The sequence below is a fragment of the Chenopodium album genome, chromosome 1 (genome assembly GCF_948465745.1).
Source record: "Chenopodium album chromosome 1, dcCheAlbu1.1, whole genome shotgun sequence".
NCBI classification, from domain to species: Eukaryota; Viridiplantae; Streptophyta; class Magnoliopsida; order Caryophyllales; family Amaranthaceae; genus Chenopodium; species Chenopodium album.
The window spans coordinates 80,069,307-80,088,090 of NC_137834.1; the positions used below are offsets into that span (position 1 = coordinate 80,069,307).

Consider the following 18,784-nt stretch of genomic DNA (forward strand, 5'->3'; position numbering starts at 1 on the left):
CAACTTCGACTCTGACTTTAATATCCAACCTACGACTTCGATCCAACCTGACTTCGATTTTTTTTTTTTTTTTCCGTTATTCAATATACTTTGAAAAATTGGGCTATTTGGGCCTTTACAACCAACACCCATGCTACCATGACCCACACCAAAATCCACAATCTATTGGAGTTAGAGTCGCATAATTCATAAGAGTCGGACATTTGTCGGAGTCGGATTTTTTTTCTCGGATTTTTTGTAGGACCCGACTCCGACCCTCCTCCAACACGGAGTCGGATTATTTTAACGGAGTCGAACTCAGATTACTTTTTTCTCGAATTCGAAGCGGATTTTTTTACCTTGGATTGGGGCGGGGTGGAATCGAACCCTAAATTCAAGTTATGATTATTTGAAGAGTGAGTAATGATCATATTTATAGCATAAAATACACTCTATAGTTTATGTTGATGACTGCCTGTACTACAGTACAACTAATTGTTCAATTGGAATTACATCCCAAATACAATCATACACTCATATAGAGCTGGTAACCATCTAATCCAAGATCAAGGCGTCACCAATTGCACCTGTAACGAAAGAAAAGTATTTGTTAGATCTTACTTTATTATGCAAGTCCAGGGGAGGGGAAGTGAAAATTTGTCCAACTTCTCAACTTCCTATATAAATCTAAAATAAAATATTGTTAAATAACATTAGTTTCTAAAATTTAAAACTTTTTACGGAGTATATCATTTGAATTTAAAAAAATACTCAAAGGGAAAACCAAAAATGCACTTAATTAAAATTAAAAACATAATTTACAAGATTGCTAATTTGCTATACTAATAGTACCTATACATAATACATGTATGAAACAATCAATACTCCCTCCATGGTCCCCATTCAAACTCACTAAAATTTTTTTTAATTATTTATTTTCTCACATTCATTGCTTTATTAGCTCTATAAAATCTAAGATAACAATATCCTTATCCACCTCAAACAAAAAAAGGAAGCTAGATTTAAGTGATTTATTTTCATGAAAAATGTAAGATTTAAATGATTCTTTTCTTACCTCATACTTGATTTATTCGACAACAAAAAAAAAAAAAAAAAAAGAAGAAGAAGAAACAATCAAAACTCTCTTATTTGCCTATTTGGCATGCTATGAACCCAAAAATTTCCACAAGCTAAAACCAAAACTAAATAAAGTTAGAACAATACTAACCTTTCAATTTGTGAAATCAAAAGTAAGCAGGTAACTTAAAATCCATTTTGAACTATCATACATAACATGATAAAAGAGTTGCATTGCACCTCAAATTTCACCCTTCGAAGACCCTCTAACCTCCCTAACAATTTTTTCCTGAAATTCAGCCAAACTGAAACCCAGAACAAAACTATAACTTCAACTCCTAAACACCAATACCAACAACCCGAAATTCAGTCAAAACTGAAACTCAAAACAAAACCATAACTTCAACTCGTAATGTCCATACCAACAGAAATACGATTCAAACATAAAATAACACAAAGGATTGAGCATATCCACACCTCACCTGAAAATTATAAACTACACCCCACTTTTAATCGCTAACAGTTTGTCCAAAGGAAGCAACCTCAAATAAACCCACATGGGAGAACACAGGACTACGAAGAATTTACTTTTTCGAAAATGACTAAATATAAGACTTCATCGCTCAATCCAAAATGCTATACAAGTACAGATAGTTAATCTTGAGAAAAATTTGAAAGAAGAAGTGGTTCTTACTCTATAGGAAAGTAAGAAAAAAACCACAATTCAAGCCCAAAATAAAGAACTTTAACTATATGGATCAAGAGGATAAAGAAAGTTATGTCTTATTTCCAGAAAATTTATGGAAGTGATGATCAATTACCATCTATGAATACAATAGATGAGATTGATCAAGGTATCAGGGGCATTACAGCTTCACTTTCAGAAGACCAGAAAGACATGCTATCTAAGCCTTACACGAGAAGGGAAATCAAGAATGCCCTGTTTGCAATGAAGCCATGGAAAGCACCACCCGACGGGGTACCGGCGGGCTTTTATCAGAAAAAACTGGAATTGGATTCAAGACTTGGATTCAAGACGATGTAATAGAAGCTATTCAATCAGCTTTAACTTCAGGTAACATCCTTCGAGAGTTAAATTTCACAAATATTTCCCTTATTCCAAAGTGTGATAACCCTGAATCCATGGATAAATTACGCCCAATTGGGCTGTGCAATGTCATTTATAAAATTATTTCCAAGTGTATCACAAATAGGCTTAGGAAGGTGATAAACGACTTAGTTAGTCACTTTCAAAACGCCTTCATCCCTGGCAGAGCTATTTCGGATAACATATTGCTTGCACATGAACTTCTAGAAAATATCAGGAAGACAAAGAAGGGTGTAAGGGGTAAGTTAGCTATCAAGATGGATATGAGTAAGGCGTATGATCGTATCAAATGGGACTTCCTAGAAAGAGTTCTGTGCAAATTTGGGTTACCAAAGTCTCTTTCTCGGTAATCATAATTGGCTGCACTTAAAAGCCTTTTGTGCCAAGGTGTAGCCTTAGACAAGGTGATCCGTCATCACCTTGTTTGTTTATCTTGTGTATGGAAGGTATTTCGGGGTTAATTAGGGGTGAAGAAAGAAAAGGAAATATTGTAGGACTAATTGTGGCCCAAAGAGAACCCAAGATTAGCCATCTATTTTTTTGCAGATGACTCGGCTTTTTTTTAGCATGGAAAAGAAAGCAATGTGGCAGCGCTAAAAAACGTTCTTAATACTTACTGCAAGGCTTCAGGTCAGATTATCAACCACAGCAAGTCAGTGCTTCTTGCTAGTCCAAACTCAAAAGAGGATGATCTTAACCAGTTTAGTGATCTACTGGGCATAAGTAGGAGCAGTAAGTTTGGAATTTACTTGGGCATTCCAGCTGATTTTGGTACTACAAAAAAAAAAAAAAAGAAATCTTTAGTTTTATGGTGGACAGAGTGAAGGATAGGCTAAATGCTTGGAATTCCCTCTTTCTGTCTCATGCGGGGAGGCTTACTCTTATAAAGTCAGTGCTTTCCAGCCTTGGGACCTATGTCCTATCTGTCATGCCCTGTGGGAATTCTGAAGAAAATAAATAGCATCATTTCCAAGTTTTGGTGGCTGGGAAATAAGGATTGTAAAGGGGTGTATTGGAAGAGTTGGAAACATCTAACAACTGTAAAGATGGAAGGGGGACTTGGCAATCTCGATGCTAGATTTTTTAACCAAGCTTTACATGCAAAACAGGGTTGGCGCATGATATGCCTATTTTATATAGTGATTTACCCCCGTCCCTTGGTCATAATTAGTAGTGTTTTTGGCTCTTTCGAGCCACTTTTATTACTAATTGGTGTTTTCTAGTGTTTTCGTAGTTTTGGTTGAGTTTTGTAGGAAATTGCACTTTAGGAGCATTTTCCCGGATTTTCGAGGAGCGACTACGAGCATTGGAGGAGCACGACCACTTGTTGTAGCCCAAGGCCGGATAGAGTAATCAAACCGGTGATTAAGGGCTCGGTATTGGAAATTCCGAGGCATTTGGACCAAGTTTCAAAGACCCAAAGAGGAAATCCGATTGGGCCGAAGATTCGGGGCCCAATCGAAGTCCATTTTGGTGCCCAAGTGAGGTTGCCCGGAGCCAGGCAGCCTCGCCCGAAGGCGCGCCCGGCCGGGCGGGGCGAGTCAAGAAGAAGAGGCAGCAGCGCCCGGTGGACGCGCCCGACCGGGCGCGAGAAGGGGTTTCGAGAAAAAAGGCGGGCCTAACCGGGCGCGAGTTTCTGATGGCTAATTAGGCTCCTGATTAGTTTGTCTTAGCGTAGAATTTCTTGCTTAGTATAAATGTAATTTTATTAAGCAAGTTTAGGATCTTTTCTTTTTACATACTCTTACTATTATTCTCTCTCTACTTAGATTTTCTCTCTCTAAACTTTTACTCTTGCTCTTAACTCTGTTTTGTAATTTCGTCGATTCGGTACGATTTCTACTTTATTAATTTTAGTATTTTTATTCCTTCAATCCCTTATGACTTGTTTAATTGCTTTAATTTATTTAGTTTTAATCATGTCTGAGTAGTTTACTTTCTAGGGTTTATGGGGATCTAATAAATAATATGAAAGGGTAAATTATGATTATTGATTGTTAATGCTTATTTAATTTCCTATTGATTGTTTTAATGCTATGCAATTAGATTTGGCCAGGTTTAATTGTATGAGTTTAACAATATTGATTCGAGATTCGAGAGATGAGAATTGATGTTTAGGTTTAGTTTCAATAGACGGATTAATTTATAAATGGTTAAGTCGGGATTCGAGAGATGAGATTTAATACCGGTAAATTAACTCTGAGATTATAATACGTAGCGAAAGCCCTTTATGATCTGATTGACTGATGCATTGATGATTGATTATTATGGTTTACCCTGGATTATTGTTTATTGTTTATTAGTGAACCTATGCCCTAGGCTTTTATTATTTGATTTCTACCTGCATTATTCCCTTACTCATATTCTTCGTAGTATAGACTTTAATTATAACAACATTGGTTACTTTAATAATTTAGATTATAATTAATTAATTAGGAATAGAAAGACCAGTTTCCCTGTGGATTCGACCCTACTTCTCTATCTACTTTAGTTAGAGGACTTAGGTAATTACTTTTGATTAGGTGATACGACGTTATCCTGTCAGCGCATCATTATGAACACTGACTCCCTGATTAGTAAGGTCTTTTGTGCTAAGTATGGCATTGAGAAGACAACTTTGTTTGATAGCAACTGGTGTAATAATAAAATGGGTTCTTGGGGCTGGAAGGGGATAAAATGGGGTCTACATGTGTTAAAGCAGCGCTGCTCGTGGTCTATAGGGGATGGGTGCAGTGCAAAAATTCACCATCCTTGGATTCATGGGTAGGCGCCTGTTTGGAGTGGCCAAAATGCTTTCACGGATGCTAAAGTTGCTTCCCTGATCAAGAATAATGGTGAGTGGAATCTTGAAGCCTGCAAAACGATTTTTGATGAGGCCACAGCTGAAAAGCTCACCACTATCACTCCCATAGATGTCGGGTTTGAAGACCTAATAACTTGGAATGGAGATAGGAAAGGTAACTACTCTGTGCAAAGTGGTTACAAGTTTCTGTTTGATGGAAATCACCATCATGGTGGACCAACGAATCAGCAAAGTGCTTCAGACAATATCAACTGGTAGAGATTTTGGAGATATACTGGAAATCCGAAGCAGAAGGTTTTGCTTTGGAAAATTTTCAAAGGTGCATTACCCGTAGGTAGTGGAAGGAAAAGAAGGGGCCTTGGTGCAAGTCACCACTGCCTGCTTTGCTATAATGATGAGGAGAGTGATCTCACTCATTTAGAGACTTTGGAACACCTATTTAGGGTCTGCTCTTTAGCTAGTCACATCTGGAGGGGCTGCAGTCTGGGAATCAATGTTTCTCACCAGGACAACAATCCAATTGCAAATTGGATTCACAACTGGCAGAGAGTTTTATGTGACAATGTAAGGGGTTTGGAAGAGAGTTACTCTTTGTTTTTGGCTGGTTTAGAGAGTATTTGGGAGGCCAGGAACAGTCTGATTTTCAAGAAGACTAAGCAGAATGCATGGACAACGATTAAGAGAATGGAATACAAGGTAAATGCGAATAGAAACATTAGCAACACTGAGATGTGTGCAGATGATGCAGGTTCAGATCAAGTCTGCCCACCAGGCTTTGAAGCAAGGTATATTAACAGGGAGGCGCATAGACAGAGCAAGCTTGTCAGTCTAATTGCAGGGAGCGGTGAGTGCAGGCCAACTATTCTAGGGATAAGGAAAGCGAGAAGCAGGAACAAACCTCAATGGCGTTGGGCGCTTAAAACTTCTGATGGTATTATTACACAGGGGGAGGGACCTTTGCAGACAACAGATAGAGTGCCTTGTATGATTTCTACAACTCTCAGGGGAGTTAATGAAGTGCTGAAGCTGCACCTGTGGCTCTAAGAAGTCCATGCTCCGGATATCAGGCTTGCTAATTGGTTGCAGGGATATCTTACAGGAGCTCTAAATGCAAGAAAGGACCTTAGCAGCATTAGAAATCTTCTCTTAAGTTTTCATTGTGTTAGTAATAGTAGTTGCATGTTATCTGGGGATTGATCATCCCTTTTTCTCAGCTGTAAAAAAAAAGAGGATAAAGACCTTCTTACCAAGAAGGATGTCCAACGATACCAAACACATAGATACGAACCTGAGAAAACTCTCACCCAAACTTCACCTTTACCAACAACATTCTTTTTTTCGATCACTACTTGTTGGCAACATTAGAGTTCACCTTGAATTCTAGTTTCATCAACGAAACCATAAAACCCAATTTGTATAACAAACCTTCTTACCCACTGTTTCTCGTTTTTAGAAATAAGGCTTCTTCCTCCTATTTCTAATACTTTAATATTGAAGACATAGACCTTTGTTTTAGAATGCATTGTCTTTTAGTTTGTGATGTCCTTTTACTTGCCAGGTTTTCAAGAGGAGACATGCCTAGAAACGGGCTATGCAGCTTAATTCCAACAAGGGAAGTATTTTGGGAGGCCAGAAAGTTAATTAACGTAATTGAAAACACCTTAAGCTAAATGAGCATATGAACCCTAGCCCTCACATTTTCTTAGTATGCTTTTGAGAGGGAAGGGCAAGGTATTCTCACCCCAATCTATTAGGAGGATTCGACCTTATGACCCTAACATTTCAAGAGGAATTCAAAACCAACTACACCAATCCCTTCTTGGTCTTTTAAAGCTTTTGTGTAGATTGTACTACATGGTATAAATCATTTTCAACGGTAAAGAGAAAAACAAATTCAATTTTCAACATAATTGTGCAAAGTACTACCTCCGTTTTTTATTATGTGCAACAAAGGAACACTCGTGTCTCACAAATAATACCCTTCCATAATTTCCATTGCACATAACACATATAATATTCTTTTGTCACCCATAATAAGAGAAGGAGATAGTAAGAGCTATAGACAAATATTAAGAAATGAAGAAGTCTATTTTAGAAGATTACCAGAAGTCATAAGGCAATGCAAGGAGCACCTGAAATTGATGTAGTTCCTTAAAACAGCTGGTTAATAATTATTGACTTAACACCTTGAACAATGTGTTGGAAACCCTGGAACATTTTGGTAAAAACTTATCAATTCATATCTCCTATTCCAAAATTGTTAAATAATATAGAGATAAGACATGTTCTCTTTGATTAGTATTAATTGATTCAAAGTTGTTTTTTTCAACTTAAGCTACTTTTCTATCTTTAAATGTTTGTCCTATGATCCTATCTAATATCTATTTGGAAACAATAAGATCCTACATGATTTTGTTTTTAAGTATAGAAAAACCAATAAATTACTATATTTCAGTTTCATTAAAATCTCTTAGGATTCCAATGAGACAAACAAAAGAAAACGGAGGGAGCTTAAACTATTTTTGCTCACTGAAACTAAAATAAAACTACTTATTTTGGATTTATTGACTTATGGATTTACAAATTGTAAAATTTATATTTAAATCAATAATGAAATTTTACAATATTGTAATAGATTTTGTTCCACATTTATAAATGAGAGAAAGGTGCATAGGAAGAAAAGTTATTAAAGCAAAAAATAACTTATGGTAAAACAATTCTTTTGGTAACAACAAAAGCAAAACTCTGAACTCACACAATAGTTTAGACTTGGATTATTATTGACTAATTATAATTAATCAACTCATACAAAGTATAAGTTAACAAAACAATAGTTTAGACTATTTTTTATTGACTAATTATAACAATAATGAACTCTACGTATCAGTACAAAGTAATTTTAGCTCGGGTCATTTCGGATCTTATTTGTTCAAGTCTAAGTAATTCGGGTTCAAATTGGGTCGGGTCGAAATCAAGTCAACTCCACCTTCATGTTGGGTCAATTTGGAGTCGTTTTCGGGTCACAAGTTGGGTCAGAATTACTAGGTCTACACACTACTCATTCTTTACCACAACCCCCCCCCCCCACCCCCTCCTTTCAAATGCACTATTAACACACCAAAAGAAAGGCTATATGTTTTATTTATTTATTTATTTATTTATTTTTTTTTTTTTTTTGACAAGATAGTTCAAACAAAATAACAAAAACATATAATTTCAAACTAATATATATTTCTATGTTGAAACTGAATTCTCACAAATAACTTTGCAAGAATTGCAACAATGAAAATAAGTTTTAATTGTTACTGTGAAGATAGATTTATATATGTTCATACAAAAGAAGTTGAAAATTTAATTCTCTTAAGCCAAACCAAATGTAAATGCTTGTTATAGTGAGATGACCTTACACAATTCTAAACAAAATCAGAAACAGTTTTGCACATTTTATTCATTAATCTATGAAAAGTTCAGTCCATACCTGGAGATATGTGTTATGACTTTCCGCGTTTGGAGAAGGAATATGTTCACAAGCCAATGTAGGGATTTTAACACCATCAACTAATACGTCCAAAATATTTTTAATCATTGACCAATCTTCACCTCCATCTAGACATCTGCTTTTCACCAAATCACAATCTCTAACAGTCAATGTCTTTAATGATGTTGGCAACTCTGGTATCGAGTTCAAAGAATTGCATCCCTTGAATTCTAAATCAACAAGTGAAATAAGATGGTAAAGGGAAGGCAAGCTCTTTAACTTCGGGCAGTTTATGACCTTAAGCTCGTGAAGGCAAGGTATATTGGCTTCCAATCCTTCCAATTCTTGAAGCTCCACCATGTCATGCAATACCAGTGATTCAAGTGAGCGAAAACAGCCAAAACCATTTATTGGTGCTCCACAGAAACTCGGGCTCAAATTTACTAAAGAATTAAATTTTTCAAGATGAAGGGTCTTAAGATATGGAAGTTGTCCAACTGCAGGTATGTTGCAGCAAAATTGACATTGCACTAACTCGAGTTTATGAAGCTTGGTGACACTATTAGAAAGCCATTGCGGAAATGAGGGAGCACTGTAACCTACTAACTTCAATTCATTCAATTGGTTATGAGGTTGAAGGCCTGAGAGAACTGCTTCTGCATTTGAGGGTTTTTTTGTCCATATGAATTCCAGCCTTCGAATAAATGATTTATGAGATAACATGGCTTCTCTAGCCTCTGCCTCATCAGTGACATTTTGCAGATTAATTATCTTGATTGATCCTTGGATATAATTCATACTCTTCAGCTCTGAAATACGATATCCCTTCTTGCTACCTACAATGAATAAGGGAAGAGTCTGGAGGTTGACAAGGTTCCCAATATTGCGTAGCATAGCTTCCATTTTTTGTATATGACATCCATTCCAATCAACAAACGAAAGGTTAGTTAACATGCTGAAGTTCATGGGTAATTTTGGAATTTCAGGGCCAACTTTTAGCTTAAGAATTTGTAGGGTGGATAGGTTAGCAAACTTCTCAGGTAATTTTTTTATATTTGTGTCTGAAATGTCTAGAAAGCGAAGGTGCTTCAACTTATATATAGATCTTGGAAGTTCAGTGATGTTGGTTTTGTTTAAGGCTAGTACTCTAAGTTTCGACACTTTCTTGAAAAAATCATCAGGAAGATTGCTTATTTGCCCACTTTGTTGGTGATCAGGTAACAAAAGCAATGTTCTTAAGCGCCTCAGTTGCTCCCCTACTTCATCCCAACACTGTAGTTGCTTATTGCAAGACAAGGACAAATGACATGTGTACTTATACCGCTGATAAGGACTAGAAGGGCATTCAGCATCCATGCGGACAAATGTTTTAGAACCAGGAATATGGGCAAAGTCATGAGAAAATTTATGGATTTCATACCTCATCAAACCATGGCTGTCAATAGCTTGTGGTTGAATGATAGATCTTTCCAGTAATTCGTTGAAAATTGTCTGCCCGTTATTCTCAAATCTCAAAGCATGAGGTAGAACTAGTCGTTCACCAATCCATAAATGAATCAAATCCTCCCTGCAAAAAGCATAGTCGTGGGGGAACAAGGAGAGAAAAAAAAAACACCACCTTAGTTTTGATTCAAGACCCATGAAGCTTGATTTTAAAATCGGTAGAATTTCTTTTACAAATCCTGGCCAACTCCACAAGTCTTCATGAAGGAACCTTTGAATCTCCTCCCCAATGCCCGGCAATGACCAAACCAAGAATTGGGCAATTAATGGCAAACCGTAACATTTACTAGCCAAGTCACTGCTCATAGAAGGCCAAGATACGAAAGAGTTGCGAGAAAGCATAAACTCATGACGGATCAGGTCTTGACAATGTGTCTCTGACAAGGGCTTTAAATAATGGACAGTAGTTCGAGCCATTCTTCCAACTCTAGGACTGAGGGTGGTGATGAGAAGCTTTCTCCCAGTTGTTAGATAAGAAGTTTGAAAGTCACGCCAAACAGTTGAGGGAACTTCTCCAAGATTGTCCAACATAATTAACCACTTATCACGGTTCAGGAGAAGAATCTCATAGTTTTCGAGCTTGACCCACTTCCTAGAATTGAGCCTCTCTTGAGAATAGACCACAACAAGCCTAGAAATCATGTCTTCCTCACAGAAATTGTTACCAGACATGGAAGCTCGTAAAATAAGAGGGAACTTGGCTTGTACATCCTTGTGATTGAGGATGTAATCGGCAAGTGCTGTCTTTCCAATTCCTCTCATGCCTACAATAGAAACTCCATTAGAACCATATTTCTCCCACTGGATTAACTCTTCAATTATGACTTGGACGTCTGGTTCCCTCCCTATTAATTGGAGATGTTTGTTGGAGTTACTAACAGAATTCGAAGGCGGTTGAATTTGTTGGTTTGAGTACACATGTTCCCTCAAATTATCTATTATTCCAGCCATTTTCTTCTTCAACTCATTTATTTTATGAGGCTTGGTCCAGTTTTTTGATGATATCATAATATGACATAATGAGCGGCTGGATGATAATAATGGTTTCAGCTTCCTAATCTCATGCTCAATCTCTTCAATAAGATCATCGGCTTCATGACAATAGTAAGCCAATTTGTCAGCTTCTTGTCTATGGCTAGAGTCTACTTTATGCAGCAGGTCTAGGGCTTCTTCTGTACATACTTCTAGCTTTCTCAATGCCACATCCATGTCTTTCACCTTTTGGACCTCATCACCAACGACATTAAAAACCGGATCCCATAATTTCTTAAATACCTCTGACGCAAAGGCAGAAAGAATTAAATCACCCATTATTAGATAAGATTTCCTTTTGCCTCAAAGTCTTCCTGAAAATAGCAATTAAGGAAACATTAATATTGGTAAACAGTTTGCTGTTTGGAGTTTTGTAAAATCCTTAAAAGCTTGCATACACTACAAGGGATGTTGTAGAATGATTTATAAATCTTACCAGTCATGTAAAATCTTCAAGCTATATAGAAAGATGAAAAAATAATAATTGAACTTTCAATGAAATATCAATGATCAGAGCAATGATCGAATTTGGATTAGGAAAGTAACCAACAACAATTAAGCGGCTTGGCCAAGAACCAATATAGAGATTAGAACAAAGAAGATTGAAGACCCTTCTCTTATAGTATCATTTATCTTCAAGTAAAGATTGGAAACAAAAAAAACATATTTGACACTGTTTACCCAGCCTAATTTGACTAATTTTTGTGATTTATAGTTACAATAAAATGGCAAATGTTGGGAAATCGGGTAAAACTGCCTTCATCTCTTAAAAGCTTGTCACAATTGTAAAAGGACCCTCTTAAGTTAAGCTGATGGTAAAGTTCTAGGAATATGTTTTATACTAAACCCGTGACCTTTGTAACATGTAACATGTTGGCCCTTAATACAATGTTATAGGACCATCTCAATCAAAAGCTTAAGCTAATGGTTGAGAGTCTTGAGACCAGTAATATATTTTATACTCTATCACAATACTTCTTGTACAATTCTATTTCATTTTCCAGTTTCTAATTTCTACCCACCATTTACGCATTCAAATCAGCTACAAAAGTACAAAACAAAGTATCTATTTTTCTTGGGTAGTAAAAGAACTAAGCTAGTAGAAGCAATCTTTGAGAAATGGAGAAGTAACATTTAGGTCTTGTTTAGTTCACCTTATTTTTACTTATTTCAAAAAAAAAAAAAAAAAAAAAAAGTTAAGATCATAAAAAATAAGTTCAGATGAGATCATCATTTTTTTGTGCAGTTTTCTATCGCTAAATATCTTTAATTCGTAATTAAAAAAATTCTGAAAATCACATATTAATAAAATACACAATATTGCGAATCTAACAAGACCCCACTTGATATATTTTTTCCGTATAGATTATCGTATATTTAAGGTCAAAGTTTGGTCAAATCTGACATTCAAATCAGAAGACCAGACCAGAGCACATCAGACCAGTTCAGATAAGCAAATATAAGGCGAACTAAACAGGGCCTTAGAGCATTCCCATTAGTGAGGAGAATTTTGCTCATGAGCAAAATTCATGAGCAAAATTGCATTATTTGCTTCCCCACCAATGAGCAAATCAAAATATGCTCATGAGCATATTGAAATTTGCTCATCCTATGAGCAAAACTGATAGTGAACAGTGATAGCGTGGGGCCCACAGCAAGCATTAAACGTCCTTTTTTTTTTACTTTTCACACCCTCAAAACGACGAGTTTTGGGGTTTGGTCTGAACAACTATCCCCCAAAACGCGTCGTTTTGAAGGCAGCAAAGCAAAAAAAAAATAACATTTATCGGCTGACAGGGCGCGTCAGTCCAGCCAATAGGAAGCTGACACGCGTCCCTGTCAGCCTGTTCCTCCAATCAAAAAATTCAACCGTTTAGCAACGGTAATTAAATCAAAACGGTAATTTGGCCGTTTTATAATTATTAAAAAAAAAAAAAAAAAAATTCACCAACGGTTATATTTTTTTTTTCTCTACAAATAGAGATCCATTTTGACATATTTTGGTATAATTTCAAAAATCACAAAAACACCAAATATTACACTTAATCACATTTCTAGTGATATTTATGTTATAATTTCTAATATAAAGTTGAGAAAGGTTATTTTTTTTTTTTGGTTTATTATATTTAATTACAGTTTTTAGTACTTTAATTTTTTTCAAAACGTTATTAATGATATTTTAAGTAGCAATATTTTTTTTTGTTTAAAAAATCCAAAAAACTCTTTATTATTTTCACTCCCAAGTTTAGTTAGATTCAATTTTCATTTTCTAATATTACTGTTTATTTTTTAGTATAACTACTTTTTTTCTCAACAAAAAAAAAAAAAATTTATTTAATTACTTTTTGTAGCACTAGAAATTATTTAAAACGTTATTAACGTTATTCCATTTTAATTTAGGTGTGCCTCTTAAGTATATATTGTTGTTTATTATACAATATAATGGATCCAAACAACCCTAATTACAATCAACTTGCTCAACATTTTTCTGATTTAGGTGATGATTTCATTAGTAGTCCAAATTTTCAATTATTCCTAGGAAGATTAGGCAACCCTTCTTCTCAAAATTCCGTTCATCAACCAACACCTCCTCAGATTCCCAACAATGAAAACACTTTTTTTGAGCAACAAACTCCTCCCGTTACCGAAGGGAGCAACTCTGAGTACGATCTCAGCCAAGAAGAAGTTGTTCCGGAGACACCATAGTACCCTCCACCACCTCCAAGGATTCCGACCAATCAACCACTTGCCAAAGCGAGTCGCATTTGGTCGGTTGCTGAGGATGAAGCTCTAATTGGGTTCTACCTAGAACTAAGTGATGATGCGCTTCGTGGTACGAGCCAAAAGGCATCCGAACTATGGCGAAAAGTTCATGCAGCTTACTGTAAACTACAAGCTGAGAAACCGCATATTCTCCCGCCAAGACCTTTGAAGAGTTTGGAGACACATTGGAGAAGAATGGCAGCTGATTTGCTACAGTGGACTAATTGCTATGAGGAGGCGGGCAAACTCCCTGAAAGCGGAAGTGGTTACAACGAAGCCGATCGAATTAAACACGCTTCCAAGTTGTTTTATATCTCCTCTAATCCACAACATAATTTTGCATTTCCACATGGAGTGGAAATGGTTAATAAAGATCCGAAGTGGAGGACTAAACTAAGATGGGGTCTGTCAAAGGAGGAAAGAAAGGGTTGCGGTGCCGATGATGAGGAAGATAGCAGTGGAAGTGGGAAAAGGTCTAGGGCGGAGAGTGAGAATGAAATCCGTACTGATGGATTTATGTCCGGAGGATTACCACGACCAGACGGTGTCAAAAAAACGAAGGCTAAGCGTAAGGGCAAAGCAGTTGCTTCCGAAAGTGTAATATTGAGCATTAGTGAGCAGATAAAAGCGTGTACTGAGGTTAGAGAAAGGGAGGCGAATTTACGACAACAACAGTTGGAACTTGATAGAGAAAAGGAAAAGAGGAAGCAAAAACAAGTTGATTTAGCAGAGAAGAAGATGAATTTTGATATGCTTCAATCACTTTTAGCAAGGACAACACCGCTCACTCCGAAGAGGCCCACAAGGACGAGTTACTTCAACTAGTCTACGGTAGAAATTGACTGTATTTCCTTAAGTAGTTTATTTTTAATTAGTTGTATTATTTGGTTAGATTTGTTTAATTAGTTTATCTTTTATTAGCTTATCTTTATGTTGTTCAATTTCAATTAGTTTATTTTTAAGTAGTTGTATTCCGAATTTAGATTTGTTTAATTATTTTATCTTTAATTAGTATATCTTTATTTTGTTCAATTTTTATGAGTTGTATTCATGTCCCTTGTCTTATTAGACATTGAGTAGTCATATGTATTTCATGTCAGTTGTATAAATGTATTTTGAATAGTCAACATTCTTTTCTGTCTTACTATCTTAAGTGTCATTGAATTGTCAATCATGTTTCATCACTCATTGAATTGTCAATCATGTTTCATCACTCATGGAATTGTCATGAATCTTTTGGACTTGTCATTGAGTTTTCATGCATATAAATGATAGTGATACCATCTTACGCAAATATAATCCAACTCCTCAAAAATATCCAAACACCCAAGGAACCAGCAAACACAATGTTTTCCATTAGCTCAACCTCCAGCTCGTCTGATTCTGATCAATACGTTGAATTTGATCATTTAGTTGACGAGTTTGTCACAGCCCATCTACCAACTTTGTTGTATAACAACCAAACACAACCCCAACCCGTATCCAATGTTGAATGTGTTCCAGAGCGTAGAGGGGATACAGATAGAAGAGATAGGGAAAAGGGGCATGTTCAATTATTTAATGATTACTTTGCAAGTAATCCAGTTTATTGCGACAAACAATTCCGGCGTAGATTTCGAATGCAACGACCTTTGTTTTGTAGGATTATGAACAAGGTGGTCGAGGGGGATCAATTCTTCCAGCAACGTAGGAATGCAGCTGGAAGGCTTGGGTTATCACCGTTGCAGAAATGCACCGCTGCGATTAGAATGTTGGCGTATGGTACCTGTCCAGATGCGGTGGATGAGTATCTGCGCATTGGCGAAACTACCTCCAGATTGGCTTTGCAACATTTTTGTCAAGGGGTTATTACACATTTTGAAGCTGAATATCTCAGAAGTCCCACCGACGAAGATTTAAGGAGAATCTTGCATCAAAATGAAATGCGAGGTTTTCCCGGTATGATAGGTAGCATTGACTGCATGCATTGGGAGTGGAAGAATTGTCCTATGGCTTGGAAAGCGCAATACGCAGGCCGTAATAAAAATGCAACCCTCATTCTAGAGGCCGTTGCAGATCAAGATTTATGGATTTGGCATGCATTCTTTGGGATCCCGGGATCTTGTAATGATCTTAATGTCCTTTACCGATCTCCGGTCTTTGATGATGTTCTTCATGGTCGGGCACCTCCAATTCATTTCACCGTGAACGACCATGAGTACAACTTGGGCTATTACTTAGCAGATGGCATTTACCCAAAATGGGCTACTTTTATTCAAGGTATAACACTTCCACAACTTCAAAAGGAAATATTATTTGCTGATAAACAAGCTGCAGCTCGGAAGGACGTTGAACGGGCTTTTGGGGTTTTACAGGCTCGGTTTGCCGTTCTACGACAACCCTCCCTTGCATTTAACGAAGACATATTGTGTGACATAATGAAAGCTTGTATCATTATGCACAACATGATTGTCGAAGATGAACGACACAACTATGCTCGGGCCGAAGTTTTAAGAAGGTACTATGAACAAGATCGCCCGCAAATTACAAGACCCACTACAAGTGCTACAGTTAACAATAACGAGCCTTTTGAATTCAATGTTGGCCGACCGCCAAACGTTGATTTCGACACGTACGTCCACAGAAGAATGTCACTACGTGACAGAGACACTCATGTTCAATTAAAAGCGGATTTAGTGGAACACATTTGGCAAAAATATGGCTCTATTAATGAGTAAAAAAAATAAATTTGTCGTAAGATTACAATTTAATAGAGTATTAATCGTACGTTTAAAATCTAGGTTCGTTATTGGTTTGTAGTATTAAATGTATTCGTACGCTAATTAAATTTTATGTTGTATTACATTTATAATTAATTAGCGATTAAATTTCAATATTTTGAATGAAAATTTAATAATTGTATTAAATTAAATAAAAGTATAATTGTAATTAGTACCCATAAATATTAATTTAACCAAAACATAATAAATATTAATAGGGTGATGTGTAAGAGAGAGAGATATTGGTGGGGTATGTGAAAAAGTAGGAGAGAGATTGATGAGCATTTTTTTTTTTTGCTCACTAATGGGATAGATTTTGCTCACTAAAAATGCTCATGAGCAAATTTAGTTGGGAAGAGAGAGAAAGTGGGTAGAGAGAGAATGAGGAGAATTTTTTTTGCTCACTAGTGAGAACGCTCTTAGTCCTGATTTCATTCCATTGGGTATGGAGTTTTTCTTTTACTTGTATATTAAATAGCATGAATATTTTCAATTACAAAATTAATACTAGTAATAGAAACAATTTATCTACTTCTATAGCTTAGCTAATATATCCCATAAAAAGGAAAAAAATAAATTTAAATTCAACAAATTGGGGATTTGCAGAGGTAATACATACCTAACTGAAGAGATTCACGACCTATCCGAGCTGGTGAACTGGTGAAGGGAAGGCTGATTGAGAAATAAGAACGATTTGGGACTTCCTCGGATCTTTCTGAGTTTAGTTCTACTCACATTCTTCAACGGAGTGGAATAAATGAATGAGAATTGACTTGACTTTCTGCTGCCTCACAATTTTGTTAGGTGGGAGTGGAATTTAGGATAATGGAGGTTGGCATTAGGAGTGAGAATTTATTGTTTTTATAAAAATAAGATCAATATCATACGGACTATGACTTTTATACCATAAAAAAAAGACTTATTTGAGATGAACGAGGAATAGCCGAAATGGTTAGAAATTCTCTCTCGATTTTTATTTTCATCTTCACAAAGTCTTATATGTGGTTAGCCACATGGTGTGGCAACTTTACAAAAATCACATACAAGACAATTAATTAAGTAATAGGGGGTTACGGTGATAAGCTAATGGGGTTACCTTAACATATATAGATTACTTAAATGAGAAGATGGGTTTACTCTCTTTAATGAATGGAATTAATCTTTCATTTTAAAAACAAAAGAATCGGGGTTATTCGAATGAACAAATAGGGTTACTTATTTCTAAATTACTTGATTTCACTTGTAAAAAAAATAAAGTTACTCATACATATAAATAAAGATTACTCTTATAAACCAATGTGGCCACACCATGTAGCTAGCCACATACAAGACTTGTCCATTTTATTTTTATTTTTACTTCAAAAGATCCTAGAATCGATTTTTTTCCCTCCCCCAAATTTGTTCCACATTGATTTCCAACTCCCATATCATTTTCCATTCTAACTAGTGTGTGGCCCAAGTGATACCCCGGGTTACTAATTTGTTCTTCTTTAAATTGTAATTATATTCGACAATTTGTATAGTTAGCAAGTTGTTCGGATGTTGCCTTAGCAATTAGCATGTTTTTTACTACATATGTATTTTATGTATTTACTTCATAATTCATATTTTCTCCGTTTTTTTATAGTTGCAACACAAACTTTATCACGGTATTTAATAAAAGTGGACCTCACATGATATAATACACTTAAAATGGGGTTAAAAGGTTATTAGGAGTATAATTAAGTGGGTCATGTGCTTTAAATAAAGATAAAGTACAATATTCACCTTCCTTTTATAGTGTGTTGCAACTATTATGACATTTTCATTTTAGGGAAGTGTTACAACTATTAAGAAACGGATGAAGTATGTATTTATTTGAAAAGAAAATAAATTATATAACCTCTAATTTACTTAATAAATTAAATAAATATATAAAATTTAATGTTATGTAAACCTTAAAATATTAATAAAAGTTGATTGAGATGGTAAATGTACCACCTTTATGTGTTAGAAGTTACAGGTTCATATCTAGCCTAAACGTGACATGTTGCACATACTTTGAAGAGTGTCACGTGACATCGTTCCTTTAAATGAACGCCTTTTAATATATATATTCCCTCCGTCCCCAAAAGTTCGACCCTTATGGCCAAAACTTAGTCCCAAAATGATCATCCCGGGCTATTTGCATTAAAATACCCTCCAATTAATAACAATATTTGTGAAAAACTAGATTCCTCATGTAAAATTTTAGACATTTATACTTTATCCCTCTATTTTTTTTACAAACTCCATATAAACTT

General features: G+C 35.8%; 1 protein-coding gene across 2 annotated transcripts; it reads right to left on the reverse strand.

Annotated features, from left to right (window-relative positions):
- Positions 1 to 355: 355 nt before the first annotated feature.
- On the reverse strand, positions 356 to 17,324 carry LOC145610086 (putative disease resistance RPP13-like protein 1). 2 transcript variants are annotated; one of them, XM_081665385.1, is made up of 4 exons: positions 17,122 to 17,324; positions 8,446 to 11,294; positions 7,071 to 7,175; positions 356 to 566 (listed from the first exon to the last, which is right to left on the reverse strand). In XM_081665385.1, the coding sequence occupies exons 2-3, from the start codon at positions 11,257 to 11,259 to the stop codon at positions 7,119 to 7,121; spliced, it is 2,871 nt and encodes a 956-aa protein (XP_081521511.1). In that variant the 5' UTR covers positions 11,260 to 11,294; positions 17,122 to 17,324; the 3' UTR covers positions 356 to 566; positions 7,071 to 7,118. The 2 variants fall into 2 exon arrangements, 1 of the variants encoding a protein (XP_081521511.1); XR_014106226.1 differs by lacking the exon at positions 356 to 566 and having other exon boundaries at positions 8,446 to 8,581; positions 8,743 to 11,294.
- Positions 17,325 to 18,784: the final 1,460 nt, after the last annotated feature.

Excerpts from the sequence above, each read along its gene's own strand:
- LOC145610086 (XM_081665385.1), bottom strand. The coding sequence starts at position 11,259 with ATGGGTGATTTAATTCTTTCTGCCTTTGCGTCAGAGGTATTTAAGAAA. Across the intron at positions 7,176-8,445 it reads GTCATAACACATATCTCCAG|GGTTTCCAACACATTGTTCA; the intron begins GTATGGACTGAA and ends AAAATGTTCCAG.